Genomic DNA, 19,222 nt, shown 5'->3' with positions numbered 1-19,222 from the left:
GGCTTACCATGGCTTACTTTGGCTTACCTTAGCTTACTCTGGCTTATCTTGGCTTACCTTGGCTTACCTTAGCATACCCTGGCTTACCTTGGCTTACCTTAGCTTACCTTAGCTTACCCTGGCTTACCTTGGCTTACCTTGGCTTACCTTGGCTTACCCTGGCTTACCTTGGCTTCCTGTGGCTTACCTTGGCTTACCATGGCTTACCTTGGCTTACCATTGCTTACCTTCCCGTGGCTTACCTTGGCTTACCCTGGCTTACCTTAGCTTACCTTAGCTTACCTTAGCTTACCCTGGCTTACCTTGGCTTACCTTGGCTTACCCTGGCTTACCTTGGCTTCCTGTGGCTTACCTTGGCTTACCATGGCTTACCTTGGCTTACCATTGCTTACCTTCCCGTGGCTTACCTTGGCTTACCCTGGCTTACCTTGGCTTACCCTGGCTTACCTTGGCTTATCATGGCTTACCCCTGGCTTACCTTCCCATGGTTTACCCTGGCTTACCTTGGCTTACCCTGGCTTACCTTGGCTTACCTTGGCTTACCCTGGCTTACCTTGGCTTACCCTGGCTTACCTTGGCTTACCTTAGCTTACCCTGGCTTACCTTGGCTTACCTTAGCTTACCCTGGCTTACCTTGGCTTACCTTGGCTTACCCTGGCTTGCCTTGGCTTACCCTGGCTTACCTTGGCTTACCTTGTGTTACGGACCCGAGTCCAGCGTCCGAGCAAGGAGCAGTAACAACTACGCCATCTGTGGGTCAGCTCCCGAAACCCCCGCCAAACGAACGACGACACCTAGTGAGGACAGCGTGTACTGGCCTCGAGGACCAGTTTCCAGTCTGGTTCAGCGCTCAACACCGCCGCTCCTGACCTCTGGTGAGGTGGTGCTCCGACGACAGCGCCATCTACGGAGTGGATACGTCAGGCGTTAGTATATCTGAGCCTGTGAGTGTGGTGTTTTAGTGTCCCTGTTATTGATGACGTGTCTGCTTACAGAGCCGACCTGGGACCACTGTGATGGAAGTGGAGTGAGTCTACCCGAGGCAGCCAGTCTCCATACAGTGAAGTTTGCTGCAGCTGTCGTGACGTCGTCCCCCCGGAAGAACACTGTGGTGTGTTAAGCCTGCCAGTGGAGTGGCAGTGGAAGGATTTACCCGGGACCGACGGTTGGAGACGATAATCCACTGGGGTATTGAGGACAGGAGGGTGATTGGTGATATCACACGAGACTCCTGTCTGGGGCGTACCCCTTATATCGTTCGTGGAGTGGCCGTACCAGCCTTGTTGGCTCAGTACCTGCCAGCAGACCTGCTGGACGTGTGGTTGACGGCCTCCACGACGGTGCCCCCAGTGGACCTGTGTTGTGGCTGACCTGTGGCCAGGGTAGACTCGGCGTTCTCAGAGGACACGTCTTGAGGCCACGAAGAAAGCACCGCGGACTCGGCACCTAGCTTCGAGGATCCATAGTCTCCAGCAGAAGACTACAGTGTTGATCCCCTTTGTAAAGTGTTAATACCCCTCCCCCTTGTGTACGTTTTACTTGTATATATTTAAATGGTGAAGGTTATATTATATTATATTAAGTTCTTAACTTTCTTTCCCTACTCCCTTTAAGTTACTTGCGTCACGGATCGCATCCCTTGATAGCCTCTACTGGCTTGGGGCCGGATATATATCTTCCTCTAACTACATCAGAGTAAGAACCCCGTTGCGTCCCGAGAGGGCCGTAACATAATTGGCATCCCCAGCGGGATCCGTCCCCTTGTTAAGTATGTTTGACAGGGGTGGTGAAGTGGCGTAATCCCTGTATATAATTCCCCCTGTGTGACGATTGTGACGTTATACGTCCTGTGCGGTGCTCAGTGATTAAGTGCGATATTGTGCAGTGCGGTGCTCGCTGTGATTAAGCGATTAAGTGCAATATTGACTAGTGCGGTGCTCAGTGATTCAGTGCAATATTGTAGAGCGAAGTGTTCGCTTGGATTCAGTGCAATATTGGGTAGTGCGGTGCCCGAAGTGATTACGTGCAATATTGGCAAGTGCAGTGTTTGGTGCGATAAAGTGCAATATTGGCGTAGAACAGTGCTAAGTGTGTTAAGTGCTAAGTGTTCCATCTGTGACAATGGCAGACAAAGCTACCATCGATGATCTGGACGAGGTTCAGGCTTTTCTGAACAGAGAAGATTGTCTTGCCAGATTAAAATATCTGAGCAAACCAGAGCTTGTACTAGTGAGCGCCTACCTGGAGATCAAGATACGTGCCAGTGATTCCCGTGTGGAGATCTTGTCCAAGGTTCACCGGCACCTGAAGGCAGAAGAGAGACAGGAAGGCGAGACTCCTAGTACAAGGGAAGGTGAGGAGATAGCTTCCACGGAAAAAGATAAGGGCAGCGACGTTGACAGTGATGCAGGTGAGCTGAATATAAGCTTGCTAACTGTCAAAATGCGCGCCTTGGAAATTAATCGAGAAATAGTGGAAGAAATTAGAAATGGAAAGAGAAAGACAAGATAAAGAATTGGCGATGAGGCGTTTAGAATTAGAACGAGAAAGAGAGAGAGAAGAACGAGAAAGAGAGAGAGAAGAACGAGAAAGAGAAGAGAGACGAGAGAGAGAAGAACGAGAAAGAGAGAGAGAAGAACGAGAAAGAGAGAGAGAAGAACGAGAAAGAGAGAGAGAAGAACGAGAAAGAGAAGAAAAAGAAAGACAGAGACAACATGAACTAGAAGTATTACGACTAGGCGGTGGTCGGAGGCAAACGACGGACACCAGTGGTTTCGATCCGGTAAGAAACATTAAAATGGTCCCCAAATTCCATGAGAAGGAAGTGTCAAAATTCTTTGCAGCCTTCGAGAAAGTCGCTGCCTCTTTGGAGTGGCCAAGGGAGAATTGGGCCATCATGATACAGTCAGTCTTGACTGGGAAGGCCCAAATTGCCTACTCTACGTTATCCCTTGACGACTCCAGCGATTATGACAAGGTGAAGAAAGTTGTGCTCATGGCGTACCAATTGGTACCTGAGGCTTATAGGCAAAAGTTCAGAAACCTGAAGAAGACCTCAGAGCACACTTTTACCGAATTCGCCACGATCAAGGAGCGACTTTTTCAAGAATGGTGTGCCTCTCGGAAGGTGGAGACCAAGGAAGACCTCGAGCAGCTGATTCTGCTCGAGGACTTCAAGGATTGTTTGTCTGGAGACCTGAAGACGTACCTAGAGGAACAGCAGGTAGAGACCTTGAGTGCAGCAGCCACCATGGCTGAGGAATACATCCTGACTCATAGGCCATCTGCTAAGTACGTCCCAAGGAATTACCAGCGCCGGTTTGACAGACCTCACGACGAAGAAGAAAGACCCGTCCCACAAAGTGCTAAGAAGACGCCCCCAAGTAGCCCCCGAAGAACAAGTCCCAGTAGTCCGAAACACCGTAGTCCAAGGAGGAATATGGTGTGCTGGACTTGTGGGCAGAAAGGGCACATAGCTGCTAGGTGCCGAGGTAGAAGAGGTGGCAGCGCACGAAGGGAGGTGATGTTGGTGAGCTGTGTTACATCACCAGTAGGAAACCAGTCTACGACGACGCAGGAAGGACCAAGTTTGTTGGCCCCTCACACTTCAACCGGGTATGTAACGAGTGATCATACTGGTAGATCAATTGTAGTGCTCAGAGATAGTGGAGCAGCCCAGTCCCTGATCGTGAAGAGCTCGTTACCCGAGGGAGTAAGTGTGGATGGGAGACCAGAGGTGATCCTGGTTGGGTTTCCTAGGACGCAGTACATCGCCCCCTTAGTGCCAGTACATCTTGATTCGCCTTATTTCAGCGGCACATGTGAGTTGGCAGTAGTCGATACCCTCCCTGTGGCTGGGATTGACGTGGTACTAGCCAACGACTTGGTGACCGATTGGAGCACCAATCGTCCCAAGGTTGCGGACGAGTCTACCAGAACAGCAAGGTCGGAGGTGATAACAGGCAATGGTAATGTCCAGGTAAAGACATACCCGGATTTGAACATGTCTAATTTGTCCTCTCCCCCGCAGATCGACAGTTATTTAGCAGTGTCTCCTGATTCTCTCGACAAGGAACATGAGGTTACGATGGCAGAAGTACCTGAGCTAGAAAAGAGGCCTTGTGTGCAGACACCCACGGATACCAACGAGTCTGGAGCGAAGGCTGAGGTGTGCTTGCGGTATGGCAAGTTACAGTGTGTAGTGGACCAGCCAGAGATTCCCCAGACGTCAGAGGTATGTTTTAAAGGTCTAGTGCCCTCTTTGGTCCAAGCCAGGCTAGTGGATGGTGCCGGCTATGGACATGACAAGCTCAGGAAACTTATCCCTCGACTTACCAAATGTTTCCTATCGGTATTTTGTTTGTTTTTCGTATGTGTTCTTGTTTGTGCTCTCAGTGAGGACCGGTGGACGACCCGACGAATGATGGCTCCCATGAACATCGTGAAGAGGTCCCAGGGATTGGAGATTTGTACTGCAGGTGTTGCAGTTGAAGGAGGGACCTGGAAGGTGATAATTGATACTGGAGGTACGACATGTGATAATATGAGTGACTGTTTCCGACAGGTTGACACCCCCCGCGTGACTGCTGAGCCTCAATGCAGCGTTATGTGGAACGATGGTCGACCTGACGGTGGCAGAGCGAATGCCACCTGCGACGTACGAACAGCCCCGTTGGGACTAGGTGTGGACCTAGTAGAGTATGCTGTAAGTACTGTTTTACTCGCGGTCGCTATCACTCTGAATTATCAGACCCCTGTATTCCAGGTTCCTGTCTCCCTGAAGGACCATCGGACCGGTACCAGAAATGCCGTCTGTGATCAGCCATCATCGATGCCACTACACAGGAAAGTGTCGAGTCGCCCCAGATCGTGTCTACACCGATCCTTACTCGAGAGATGTGAGATGATGCCCCTGTTTGCCATCGCAGAGGAGGTGTGGAAGATTACGTCAGGCAGGTCATCGCCTGCCATTTTCAAGCTCCCTTTGTGCCAGAGTTTCTCGGTAGAAAAGTTCTGTGGACAAGACAGCCTCATCACTCCAGTTCATAGGATAAGTAAGTCCATTTGGAGTTGTGTCGCCCTGCTAATTTGGTTTGTGTTTTTTATAGAACCCCAAACCAAATTCTTTTTGGTGGGGAGGTGTTACGGACCCGAGTCCAGCGTCCGAGCAAGGAGCAGTAACAACTACGCCATCTGTGGGTCAGCTCCCGAAACCCCCGCCAAACGAACGACGACACCTAGTGAGGACAGCGTGTACTGGCCTCGAGGACCAGTTTCCAGTCTGGTTCAGCGCTCAACACCGCCGCTCCTGACCTCTGGTGAGGTGGTGCTCCGACGACAGCGCCATCTACGGAGTGGATACGTCAGGCGTTAGTATATCTGAGCCTGTGAGTGTGGTGTTTTAGTGTCCCTGGTTATTGATGACGTGTCTGCTTACAGAGCCGACCTGGGACCACTGTGATGGAAGTGGAGTGAGTCTACCCGAGGCAGCCAGTCTCCATACAGTGAAGTTTGCTGCAGCTGTCGTGACGTCGTCCCCCCGGAAGAACACTGTGGTGTGTTAAGCCTGCCAGTGGAGTGGCAGTGGAAGGATTTACCCGGGACCGACGGTTGGAGACGATAATCCACTGGGGTATTGAGGACAGGAGGGTGATTGGTGATATCACACGAGACTCCTGTCTGGGGCGTACCCCTTATATCGTTCGTGGAGTGGCCGTACCAGCCTTGTTGGCTCAGTACCTGCCAGCAGACCTGCTGGACGTGTGGTTGACGGCCTCCACGACGGTGCCCCCAGTGGACCTGTGTTGTGGCTGACCTGTGGCCAGGGTAGACTCGGCGTTCTCAGAGGACACGTCTTGAGGCCACGAAGAAAGCACCGCGGACTCAGCACCTAGCTTCGAGGATCCATAGTCTCCAGCAGAAGACTACAGTGTTGATCCCCTTTGTAAAGTGTTAATACCCCTCCCCCTTGTGTACGTTTTACTTGTATATATTTAAATGGTGAAGGTTATATTATATTATATTAAGTTCTTAACTTTCTTTCCCTACTCCCTTTAAGTTACTTGCGTCACGGATCGCATCCCTTGATAGCCTCTACTGGCTTGGAGCCGGATATATATCTTCCTCTAACTACATCAGAGTAAGAACCCCGTTGCGTCCCGAGAGGGCCGCTAACCCTGGCTTACCTTGGCTTACCCTGGCTTACCTTGGCTTACCTTAGCTTACCATGGCTTACCTTAGCATACCCTGGCTTACCTTGGCTTACCTTAGCTTACCATGGCTTACCTTAGCATACCATGGCTTACCCTGGCTTACCTTGGCTTACCCTGGCTTACCTTAGCTTACCTTCGCTTACCTTATCTTACCTTGGCTTACCCTGGCTTACCCTGGCTTACCTTGGCTTACCCTGGCTTACCCTGGCAAACAATGGCTTACCCTGGCTTACCTTGGCTTACGCTGGCTTACCTTGGCTTACCCTGGCTTACCCTGGCTAACAATGGCTTACCCTGGCTTACCTTGGCTTACGCTGGCTTACCCTGGCTTACCATGGGCTTACCTTGGCTTACCCTGGCTAATCTTGGCTTACCCAACCTGGCTTATCCTGGCCTACCCTGGCTTACCTTGGTTTACCTTGACTTATCGTGGCTTACCCTGTGGGAACCGACCTGTGAGATTTATATTTATTTAATTTGTATAAATTTATATAGAATTTATATTTACGTTAATTTGTATACTTCGATAGCAATTTGTATGATGTTAAGTGGACTGTATTTCTGCAATAATCTCACAAATCGATCCTCTACACATTAGGGGGGTTTATATTGAATTTATATATATGCAGCCAATCAAACTACAGTATTAAACTACATACATTGAAGAGGTTCCTTATCTTATTGTAGAGCAGGCCTTAGTCCACCAGGTATAACCAGGATGTAGACACCAAATTATCCTCTTTGAGGTAGCTTCCATCACCCAGTAACTGGTACACAAAGCATGCTTCCTCGTCTTGACCTGTCAAAAGGGCGCTAGCTAAAGCCAGAATCCTAATATATGACAGCTATATCAGAGAAAACACTGTACATTGAATCGTAAAGACCTAGGCTTAATTACCTTTTATTAAGAGGCAGTTCGTATTCTAACCGGCTCGCCCCTATCTAATGACATTAATGGCCACAAATGATAGATAAATGGGTTTCGGCAGAACACTTAACTTGTATTTGTTGACAGCGTGTTGATGATGGTACACCTTTGGTTTCCATAACACTTCGTCCAAGTAAATTAACAGGAGCCGTATTTGCTCCCGTGAGCCTCTGGTCTAAGTACAATAACAATGGCTGACCACTCCCTCCTCACTCACCCTACTGGCTTACTTTGTCCAGATGACAGTAAGTGATAGAAGGGTCACATTTACTCTATTTTAATTCTGATAATTAAGTTAATTTATATGAGATGTTTTTATGATGGTAAAGTCCAAAGACTAATGTATTTAAGAATAATTACCACCATAATAGGTGGTGAATTTATAATAGTATGTGGTAATAATATCCCGTTTTCTATAGACGGAAATTCCACTACAAGTTACATTTTCTATGGGTTAACTTGTTTATACAACACAGCAATATTATCTGCCTGTATGATATTATTAAATGATGTCGGATTTTCCGACATACCCTGACTTATCGTGGCTTACCTTGGCTTACCCTGGCTTACCTTGGCTTACCCTGGCTAAACCTGGCTTACTCTGGCTGCCCTGGCTTACCATGGCTTACCTTGGCTTACCCTGGCTTACCTTGGCTTACCTTGGCTTACCCTGGCTTATCTTGGTTTACCCTGGCTTACATTAGCTTACCCTGTATTACCTTGGCTTACCCTGGCTTACATTGGCTTACCCTGGCTTACCTTGGCTTACCCTGGCTTTTCATGGCTTACCATGGGCTTACCTTGGCTTACCCTGGCTCACCCTGGCTTACCCTGGCTTACCCTGGCTACCCTGACTTACCTTGGCTTACCCTAGCTTACCCTGACTACCCTGACTTACCTTGGCTTACCCTGACTTACCTTGGCTTACCCTGGCTTACCCTGGCTACCCTGACTTACCTTGGCTTACCCTGGCTACCCTTGGCTTACCCTGGCTTACCCTGGCTACCCTGACTTACCCTGGCTTACCCTGGCTACCCTGACTTACCTTGGCTTACCCTGGCTACCCTGACTTACCTTGGCTTACCCTGGCTTACCTTGGCTTACCCTGACTTACCTTGGCTTACCCTGGCTTACCATGGCTTACCCTGGCTTACCCTGGCTTACCATGGCTTACCCTGGCTTACCCTGACTTACCTTGGCTTACCCTGACTTACCCTGACTTACCCTGACTTACCCTGACTTACCCTGACTTACCCTGACTTACCGTGGCTTACCGTGGCTTACCCTGACTTACCGTGGCTTACCCTGACTTACCCTGACTTACCCTGACTTACCCTGACTTACCCTGACTTACCCTGACTTACCGTGGCTTACCGTGGCTTACCCTGACTTACCTTGGCTTACCCTGGCTTACCCTGACTTACCCTGACTTACCCTGACTTACCCTGACTTACCTTGACTTACCCTGACTTACCGTGGCTTACCCTGGCTTACCCTGACTTACCCTGGCTTACCCTGACTTACCCTGGCCACCATGAGAGCAAGAACAAGACCGGAACATGAACATGCCAACATAGACGACACTGCTACACATACTTGGCTGAACCTGATGAAACTTTGTGTGTGAATGGGACCAAATGTTCTCCTTTTTCTTCAAACTTTATCGCCTTTATTTTTCTCCCTACGCCTTTTTCTTGACCCATTTGTATTGTTCTATTTGTCTACACCAGACTTCCCTAGTGGTATAAATCCAATATGTACTTTACTATCTCTTGAGAATGAACCATGTTGGTTCGAAACGTCGTGTAATTTACTTATTTTTCTTCGCCTCGAACGAAGATGACTTTCGGAGCACTCCTCTTCCAGTTAAAACAAGATGCAAGAGCACTAGTCAGAGGTATATATATATATTAGTATTCGTTGGTGTATAACTCATGTAAACAACTCACACGAGTCCTGTACTAATCTCTGTAAATGGTGAAGCATTAGAGCACGAGGGGAAGGAGGGGAACTTGGCGCAACAATATACGCAGCGGCCGGCGTGTGTGGCTCCCGCTCTAGGGCACACCTTCCTCCTCACGTAACAACTACACACTTACCAACTATAAGAAGCATTTGCGAAGTAAACTTTTTGTATCAACTTTTTTGTTTATGTTCTGGTCCCCAGCTGTTGTGTTCTCGTCCCCAGCTGTTGTGTTCTGGTCCCCAGCTGTTGTGTTCTCGTTCCCAGCTGTTGTGTTCTGGTCCCCAGCTGTTGTGTTCTCGTCCCCAGCTGCTGTGTTCTCGTCCCCAGCTGCTGTGTTCTCGTCCCCAGCTGTTGTGTTCTCGTCCCCAGCTATTATGCTCTCGTCCCCAGCTGTTGTGTTCTCGTCCCCAGCTGTTGTGTTCTCGTCCCCAGCTGTTGTGTTCTCGTCCCCAGCTGTTGTGTTCTCGTCCCCAGCTGTTGTGTTCTGGTCCCCAGCTGTTGTGTTCTCGTCCCCAGCTGTTGTGTTCTCGTCCCCAGCTGTTGTGTTCTGGTCCCCAGCTGTTGTGTTCTGGTCCCCAGCTGTTGTGTTCTCGTCCCCAGCTGTTGTGTTCTCGTCCCCAGCTGTTGTGTTCTCGTCCCCAGCTGTTGTGTTCTCGTCCCCAGCTGTTATGTGCTCGTCCCTAGCTGTTGTGTTCTCGTCCCCAGCTGTTGTGTTCTCGTCCCCAGCTGTTGTGTTCTCGTCCCCAGCTGTTGTGTTCTGGTCCCCAGCTGTTGTGTTCTGGTCCCCAGCTGTTGTGTTCTCGTCCCCAGCTGTTGTGTTCTCGTCCCCAGCTGTTGTGTTCTGGTCCCCAGCTGTTGTGTTCTGGTCCCCAGCTGTTGTGTTCTCGTCCCCAGCTGTTGTGTTCTCGTCCCCAGCTGTTGTGTTCTCGTCCCCAGCTGTTGTGTTCTCGTCCCCAGCTGTTATGTGCTCGTCCCTAGCTGTTGTGTTCTCGTCCCCAGCTGTTGTGTTCTCGTCCCCAGCTGTTGTGTTCTCGTCCCCAGCTGTTGTGTTCTGGTCCCCAGCTGTTGTGTTCTCGTCCCCAGCTGTTGTGTTCTCGTCCCCAACTGTTGTGTTCTCGTCCCCAGCTGTTGTGTTCTCGTCCCCAGCTGTTGTGTTCTTGTCCCCAGCTGTTGTGTTCTGGTCCCCAGCTGTTGTGTTCTCGTCCCCAGCTGTTGTGTTCTCGTCCCCAGCTGTTGTGTTCTCGTCCCCAGCTGTTGTGTTCTGGTCCCCAGCTGTTGTGTTCTCGTCCCCAGCTGTTGTGTTCTCGTCCCCAGCTGTTGTGTTCTCGTCCCCAGCTGTTGTGTTCTGGTCCCCAGCTGTTGTGTTCTCGTCCCCAGCTGTTGTGTTCTCGTCCCCAGCTGTTGTGTTCTCGTCCCCAGCTGTTATGTGCTCGTCCCCAGCTGTTGTGTTCTCGTCCCCAGCTGTTGTGTTCTCGTCCCCAGCTGTTGTGTTCTCGTCCCCAGCTGTTGTGTTCTCGTCCCCAGCTGCTGTGTTCTCGTCCCCAGCTGTTGTGTTCTCGTCCCCAGCTATTATGCTCTCGTCCCCAGCTGTTGTGTTCTCGTCCCCAGCTGTTGTGTTCTCGTCCCCAGCTGTTGTGTTCTCGTCCCCAGCTGTTGTGTTCTCGTCCCCAGCTGTTGTGTTCTCGTCCCCAGCTGTTGTGTTCTCGTCCCCAGCTGTTGTGTTCTCGTCCCCAGCTGTTGTGTTCTCGTCCCCAGCTGTTGTGTTCTCGTCCCCAGCTGTTGTGTTCTTGTCCCCAGCTGTTATGTTCTCGTCCCCAGCTGTTATGTTCTCGTCCCCAGCTGTTATGTTCTCGTCCCCAGCTGTTATGTGCTCGTCCCCAGCTGTTATGTGCTCGTCCCCAGCTGTTATGTTCTCGTCCCCAGCTGTTGTGTTCTCGTCCCCAGCTGTTATGTTCTCGTCCCCAGCTGTTGACCAGACCACACACTAGAAAGTGAAGGGACGACGACGTTTCGGTCCGTCCTGGACCATTCTCAAGTCGACTGTGAGAATGGTCCAGGACGGACCGAAACGTAGTCGTCCCTTCACCTTCTAGTGTGTGGTCTGGTCAACATATTTCAGCCCCGTTATTGTGACTTCTCGTCTGCATTAGTTTCATATTTAGTACTGTGTATGTAATTACCTAAGTGTAATTACCTAAATGTAGTTACCTAAGTGTAATTACCTAAGTGTAGTTACCTAAGTGTAATTACCTAAGTGTAGTTACCTAAGTGTAATTACCTAAGTGTAGTTACCTAAGTGTAATTACCTAAGTGTAATTACCTAAGTGTAGTTACAGGATGAGAGCTACGCTCGTGGTGTCCCGTCTTCCCAGCACTCTTTGTCATATAACGCTTTGAAACTACTGACGGTCTTGGCCTCCACCACCTTCTCACTTAACTTGTTCCAACCGTCTACCACTCTGTGAAAAGTGAACTTCCTAATACTTTCTCTGTACCTTTGTTTCCATAGCTTGAGTCTGTGTCCTCTTATTCTTGAAATTGCAGCTTTTAACAATTCTTCTTTGTCAATTGTGTCGATTCGTGTTGGTATTTTGTATGTTGTGATCATATCTCCTCTTGTTTTTCTATCTTCTAGTTTTGGTATATTTAAGACCTTTCTCAGTTCTGGGAGACATTTGGTTGTATTACTTTGAACCTTTTCCCTGTTCATTGATGAGTTTCTTAAGGTATGGGCACCACACACACACGTGTGTGTGGTGGGGGGGGGGGGTACTCACCTAGTTGTGTCTGCAGGATCGAGCATTGACTCTTGGATCCCGCCTTTCGAGCATCGGTTGTTTACAGCAATGACTCCTGTCCTATTTCCCTATCATACCTGGTTTTAAAACTATTAATAATATTTGCTTCCACAACCTGTTCCTTAAGTGCATTCCATTTCCCCACTACTCTCACGCTAAAAGAAAACTTCCTAACATCTCTGTAACTCATCTGAGTTTCCAGTTTCCACCCATGTCCCCTCGTTCTGTTATTATTACGTGTGAACATTTCCTCTATGTCCACTCTGTCAATCCCTCTGAGTATTTTATACGTTCTTATCATGTCCCCCATCTCCCTTCTTCTTTCTAGTGTCGTAAGGCACAGTTCCTTCAGGCGTTCCTCATACCCCATCCCTCGTAGCTCTGGGACGAGTCTCGTTGCAAACCTCTGAACTTTTTTCAGTTTCCTTATATGCTTCTTCAGATGGGGACTCCATGACGAGGCGGCATACTCTAAGACTGGCCTTACGTAGGCAGTGTAAAGCGCCCTAAATGCCTCCTTACTTAGGTTTCTGAATGATGTTCTAACTTTTGCTAGTGTAGAGTACTCTGCTGTCATTATTCTATTTATATGTGCCTCAGGGGATAGATTAGGTGTTACGTCCACCCCCAGGTCTCTTTCTCGCGTCGTCACAGGTAGGCTGTTCCCCTTCATTGTGTACTGTCCCTTTGGTCTCATATCTCCTAGTCCCATTTCAATAACTTTACATTTACTGGTGTTGAACTCCAGTAGCCATTTCTCTGACCATCTCTGCAACCTGTTCAGGTCCTCTTGGAGGATCCTGCAATCCTCTTCTGTCACAACTCTTCTCATCAACTTTGCGTCATCCGCAAACATCGACATGTAGGACTCTACGCCTGTAAACATGTCGTTAACATATACAAGAAATAGAATTGGTCCCAGCACCGATCCTTGTGGTACTCCACTTGTTACTGTTCGCCAGTCCGACTTCTCGCCCCTTACCGTAACTCTTTGGCTCCTTCCTGTTAGGTAGTTCCTTATCCATGCTAGGACCTTTCCCCCCACCCCCGCCTGCCTCTCGAGCTTGAACAGCAGTCTCATGTGCGGTACTGTATCAAAGGCTTTTTGGCAGTCTAGAAATATGCAGTCTGCCCAACCATCTCTGTCTTGTCTTATCCTCGTTTTTTATCATAGAATTCCAAAAGGTTTGTTAGGCAAGATTTCCCTGTCCAGAACCCATGTTGATGTTTGTTCACAAACCTAATGTTCTCCAGGTGTGCAACCAGTCGTAGCCTAATTATTCTTTCAAGTATTTTACAGGGGATGCTTGTCAGTGATACAGGTCTGTAGTTAAGTGCCTCCTCCCTATCACCTTTCTTGAAGATCGGCACGACATTTGCCTTCTTCCAGCAACTGGGCAATTCTCCCGACATAAGTGACTCATTAAAGATCATTGCCAGAGGCACGCTGAGAGCCTGTGCTGCCTCTTTTAGTATCCACGGTGATACTTTGTCTGCTCCATCTTGAACTGACCCTGGTACTTTGTCTGTGTGTGTGTGTATGTGTGTGTATACTCACCAATTTGTACTTATCTACTTGTGGGCGAACTGGTGTGCTTGTGAGGGGACTGGTGTGCTTGTGGGGGGACTGGTGTGCTTGTGAGGGGACTGGTGTGCTTGTGGGGGGACTAGTGTGCTTGTGGGGGGACTGGTGTGCTTGTGGGGGACTAGTGTGCTTGTGGGGGGACTGGTGTGCTTGTGAGGGGACTGGCGTGCTTGTGAGGGGACTGGTGTGCTTGTGAGGGGACTGGTGTGCTTGTGAGGGGACTGGTGTGCTTGTGGGGGGACTGGTGTGCTTGTGAGGGGACTGGTGTGCTTGTGAGGGGACTGGTGTGCTTGTGGGGGGACTGGTGTGCTTGTGAGGGGACTGGTGTGCTTGTGGGGGGACTGGTGTGCTTGTGAGGGGACTGGTGTGCTTGTGAGGGGACTGGTGTGCTTGTGGGGGGACTGGTGTGCTTGTGAGGGGACTGGTGTGCTTGTGAGGGGACTGGTGTGCTTGTGGGGGGACTGGTGTGCTTGTGAGGGGACTGGTGTGCTTGTGAGGGGACTGGTGTGCTTGTGAGGGGACTGGTGTGCTTGTGAGGGGACTGGTGTGCTTGTGGGGGGACTGGTGTGCTTGTGAGGGGACTGGTGTGCTTGTGGGGGGACTGGTGTGCTTGTGAGGGGACTGGTGTGCTTGTGAGGGGACTGGTGTGCTTGTGGGGGGACTGGTGTGCTTGTGAGGGGACTGGTGTGCTTGTGAGGGGACTGGTGTGCTTGTGGGGGGACTAGTGTGCTTGTGGGGGGACTGGTGTGCTTGTGAGGGGACTGGTGTGCTTGTGGGGGGACTGGTGTGCTTGTGAGGGGACTGGTGTGCTTGTGGGGGGACTGGTGTGCTTGTGAGGGGACTGGTGTGCTTGTGAGGGGACTGGTGTGCTTGTGGGGGGACTGGTGTGCTTGTGAGGGGACTGGTGTGCTTGTGGGGGGACTGGTATGCTTGTGAGGGGACTGGCGTGCTTGTGGGGGGACTGGTGTGCTTGTGAGGGGACTGGTGTGCTTGTGGAGGGACTGGTGTGCTTGTGAGGGGACTGGTGTGCTTGTGAGGGGACTGGTGTGCTTGTGAGGGGACTGGTGTGCTTGTGGGGGGACTGGTGTGCTTGTGAGGGGACTGGTGTGCTTGTGAGGGGACTGGTGTGCTTGTGAGGGGACTGGTGTGCTTGTGGGGGGACTGGTGTGCTTGTGAGGGGACTGGCGTGCTTGTGAGGGGACTGGCGTGCTTGTGAGGGGACTGGTGTGCTTGTGAGGGGACTGGCGTGCTTGTGAGGGGACTGGCGTGCTTGTGAGGGGACTGGCGTGCTTGTGAGGGGACTGGTGTGCTTGTGAGGGGACTGGCGTGCTTGTGAGGGGACTGGTGTGCTTGTGAGGGGACTGGTGTGCTTGTGAGGGGACTGGCGTGCTTGTGAGGGGACTGGTGTGCTTGTGAGGGGACTGGCGTGCTTGTGAGGGGACTGGTGTGCTTGTGAGGGGACTGGTGTGCTTGTGAGGGGACTGGCGTGCTTGTGAGGGGACTGGTGTGCTTGTGAGGGGACTGGCGTGCTTGTGAGGGGACTGGTGTGCTTGTGAGGGGACTGGTGTGCTTGTGAGGGGACTGGCGTGCTTGTGAGGGGACTGGTGTGCTTGTGAGGGGACTGGTGTGCTTGTGAGGGGACTGGTGTGCTTGTGAGGGGACTGGCGTGCTTGTGAGGGGACTGGTGTGCTTGTGAGGGGACTGGTGTGCTTGTGAGGGGACTGGCTGACGTACAAACATGAGGTAACAGGATTACTTAACTACATTAAGTAATTAATTTAATTAAAGTAATTAATTAATTTACACTCCTGCTAACTTCACAAGCGTGAGTCAATCTGAGTGTATCTTGACATGCACTCACCTGGGAGGTGTACACTCACCAGGGAGGTGTACACTCACCTGGGAGGTGTACACTCACCAGGGAGGTGTACACTCACCTGGGAGGTGTACACTCACCTGGGAGGTGTACACTCACCTGGGAGGTGTACACTCACCAGGGAGGTGTACACTCACCTGGGAGGTGTACACTCACCTGGGAGGTGTACACTCACCTGGGAGGTGTACACTCACCTGGGAGGTGTACACTCACCTGGGAGGTGTACACTCACCAGGGAGGTGTACACTCACCTGGGAGGTGTACACTCACCAGGGAGGTGTACACTCACCAGGGAGGTGTACACTCACCTGGGAGGTCAACACTCACCTGGGAGGTCAACACTCGCCTGGGAGGTCAACACTCACCTGGGAGGTCAACACTCACCTGGGAGGTGTACACTCACCTGGGAGGTGTACACTCACCTGGGAGGTGTACACTCACCTGGGAGGTCAACACTCACCTGGGAGGTCAACACTCACCTGGGAGGTCAACACTCGCCTGGGAGGTCAACACTCACCTGGGAGGTGTACACTCACCTGGGAGGTCAACACTCACCTGGGAGGTCAACACTCGCCTGGGAGGTCAACACTCACCTGGGAGGTCAACACTCACCTGGGAGGTCAACACTCACCTGGGAGGTCAACACTCACCTGGGAGGTCAACACTCACCTGGGAGGTCAACACTCGCCTGGGAGGTCAACACTCACCTGGGAGGTCAACACTCACCTGGGAGGTGTACACTCACCTGGGAGGTGTACACTCACCTGGGAGGTGTACACTCACCTGGGAGGTCAACACTCACCTGGGAGGTCAACACTCGCCTGGGAGGTCAACACTCACCTGGGAGGTGTACACTCACCTGGGAGGTCAACACTCACCTGGGAGGTCAACACTCACCTGGGAGGTGTACACTCACCTGGGAGGTCAACACTCACCTGGAAGGTGTACACTCACCTGGGAGGTCAACACTCACCTGGGAGGTGTACACTCACCTGGGAGGTCAACACTCACCTGGGAGGTCAACACTCACCTGGGAGGTCAACACTCACCTGGGAGGTCAACACTCACCTGGGAGGTCAACACTCACCTGGGAGGTGTACACTCACCTGGGAGGTCAACACTCACCTGGGAGGTCAACACTCACCTGGGAGGTCAACACTCACCTGGGAGGTGTACACTCACCTGGGAGGTCAACACTCACCTGGGAGGTGTACACTCGCCTGGGAGGTCAACACTCACCTGGGAGGTGTACACTCACCTGGGAGGTCAACACTCACCTGAGAGGTCAACACTCACCTGGGAGGTGTACACTCACCTGGGAGGTCAACACTCACCTGGGAGGTCAACACTCACCTGGGAGGTCAACACTCACCTGGGAGGTCAACACTCACCTGGGAGGTGTACACTCACCTGGGAGGTCAACACTCACCTGGGAGGTCAACACTCACCTGGGAGGTCAACACTCACCTGGGAGGTGTACACTCACCTGGTAGGTCAACACTCACCTGGGAGGTGTACACTCACCTGGGAGGTCAACACTCACCTGGGAGGTCAACACTCACCTGGGAGGTGTACACTCACCTGGGAGGGTCAACACTCACACCTGGGAGGTGTACACTCACCTGGGGAGGTCAACACTCACCTGGGAGGTCAACACTCACCTGGGAGGTGTACACTCACCTGGGAGGTCAACACTCACCTGGGAGGTGTACACTCACCTGGGAGGTCAACACTCACCTGGGAGGGTCACACTCACCTGGGAGGTGTAACACTCACCTGGGAGGTCAACACTCACCTGGGAGGGTACACACTCACCTGGGAGGTCAACACTCACCTGGGAGGTGTCAACACTCACCTGGGAGGTCAACACTCACCTGGGAGGTCCACACTCACCTGGGAGTGTACCACTCACTGGGGAGGTCAACACTAACCTGGGAGGTCAACACTCACCTGGGAGGTGTACACTCACCTGGGAGTGTCAACACTCACCTGGGAGGTGTACACTTCACCTGGGAGGTCAACACTCACCTGGGAGGTCAACACTCACCTGGAGGTGTACACTCACCTGGGAGGTCAACACTCACCCTCACCTGGGAGGTGTACACTCACCTGGGAGGTCAACACTCACCTGGGAGGTCAACACTCACCTGGGAGGTGTACACTCACCTGGGAGGTCAACACTCACCTGGGAGGTGTACACTCACCTGGGAGGTCAACACTCACCTGGGAGGTCAACACTCCTCTGGGAGGTCAACACTCGCCTGGGAGGTCAACACTCACCTGGGAGGTGTACACTCACCTGGGAGGTCAACACTAACCTGGGAGGTCAACACTCACCTGGGAGGTCAACACTCACCTGGGAGGTCAACACTCACCTGGGAGGTGTACACTCACCTGGGAGGTCAACACTAACCTGGGAGGTCAACACTCACCTGGGAGGTGTACACTCACCTGGGAGGTCAACACTCACCTGGGAGGTGTACACTCACCTGGGAGGTCAACACTCACCTGGGAGGTGTACACTCACCTGGGAGGTGTACACTCACCTGGGAGGTCAACACTCACCTGGGAGAGGTCAACACTCACCTGGGAGGTCAACACTCACCATGGGAGGTCAACACTCCCCTGGGAGTGTACACTCATCCTGGGAGGTGTCAACACTCACCTGGGAGGTCAACAACTCACCTGGGAGGTCAACACTCACCTGGGAGGTCAACACTCACCTGGGAGGTGTACACTCACCTGGGAGGTCAACACTCACCTGGGAGGGTCAACACTCACCTGGGAGTGTCAACACTCACCTGGGAGGTCAACACTCACCTGGGAGGTCAACACTCACCTGGGAGTGTCAACACTCACCTGGGAGGTCAACACTCACCTGGGAGTGTCAACACTACCTGGGAGGTAACACTCACCTGGAGGTCAACACTCACTGGGAGGTCAACACTCACCTGGGAGGTGTACACTCACCTGGGTAGGTCAACACTCACCTGGGAGGTGTCAACACTCACCTGGGAGGTCAACACTCACCTGGGAGGTGTACACTCACCTGGGAGGTGTACACTCACCTGGGAGGTCAACACTCACCTGGGAGGGTCAACACTCACCTGGGAGGTTCAACACTCACCTGGGAGGTCAACACTCACCTGGGAGGTACACTCACCTGGGAGGTGTACACTCACCTGGGAGGTGTCAACACTCACCTGGGAGGTCAACACTCACCTGGGAGGTGTACACTCACCTGGGAGGTCAACACTCACCTGGGAGGTCAACACTCACCCTGGGAGGTCAACACTCACCTGGGAGGTGTACACTCACCTGGGAGGTCAACCTCACCTGGGAGGTCAACACTCCTCTGGGAGGTGTACACTCACCTGGGAGGTGTACACTCACCTGGGGAGGTCAACACTCACCTGGGAGGTGTACACTCACCTGGTAGGTCAACACTCACCTGGGAGGTCAAACACTCACCTGGGAGGTGTACACTTACCTGGTAGGTCAAACACTCACCATGGGAGGTCAACACTCACCTGGGAGGTGTACCCTCACCTGGGATGGTCACACCTCACCTGGGAGGTGTTCACTCACCTGGGAGGTGTACACTCACCTGGGAGGTCAACACTCACCTGGGAGGTCTAACACTCACCTGGGAGGTCAACACTCACCCTCACCTGGGAGGTGTACACTCACCTGGGAGGTCAACACTCACCTGGGAGGTCAACACTCACCTGGGAGGTGTACACTCACCTGGGAGGTCAACACTCACCTGGGAGGTGTACACTCACCTGGGAGGTCAACACTCACCTGGGAGGTCAACACTCCTCTGGGAGGTGTACACTCACCTGGGAGGTCAACAC

General features: G+C 51.9%; 1 protein-coding gene across 1 annotated transcript; it reads right to left on the bottom strand.

Annotated features, from left to right (window-relative positions):
- Positions 1-9,242: 9,242 nt before the first annotated feature.
- LOC138364804 (autotransporter adhesin BpaC-like) lies at positions 9,243-11,816 on the bottom strand. The gene is made up of 2 exons (XM_069324785.1): positions 11,591-11,816; positions 9,243-11,071 (listed from the first exon to the last, which is right to left on the bottom strand). Exons 1-2 carry the CDS (start codon positions 11,814-11,816, stop codon positions 9,243-9,245), a joined length of 2,055 nt encoding a protein of 684 aa, XP_069180886.1.
- Between the last annotated feature and the right edge of the window lie 7,406 nt (positions 11,817-19,222).

The sequence above is a fragment of the Procambarus clarkii genome, chromosome 14, assembly GCF_040958095.1.
Source record: "Procambarus clarkii isolate CNS0578487 chromosome 14, FALCON_Pclarkii_2.0, whole genome shotgun sequence".
Classification (NCBI taxonomy): Eukaryota; Metazoa; Arthropoda; class Malacostraca; order Decapoda; family Cambaridae; genus Procambarus; species Procambarus clarkii.
This window is presented reverse-complemented; position numbering and strand designations above follow the sequence as displayed.

Coding starts and splice junctions, on each gene's coding strand:
- LOC138364804 (XM_069324785.1), bottom strand. CDS start 11,816: ATGAACAGGGAAAAGGTTCAAAGTAATACAACCAAATGTCTCCCAGAA. Junction 11,072..11,590: donor GAAACAAAGGTACAGAGAAA/GTATTAGGAAGT, acceptor TCTGGTCAACAG/CTGGGGACGAGAACATAACA.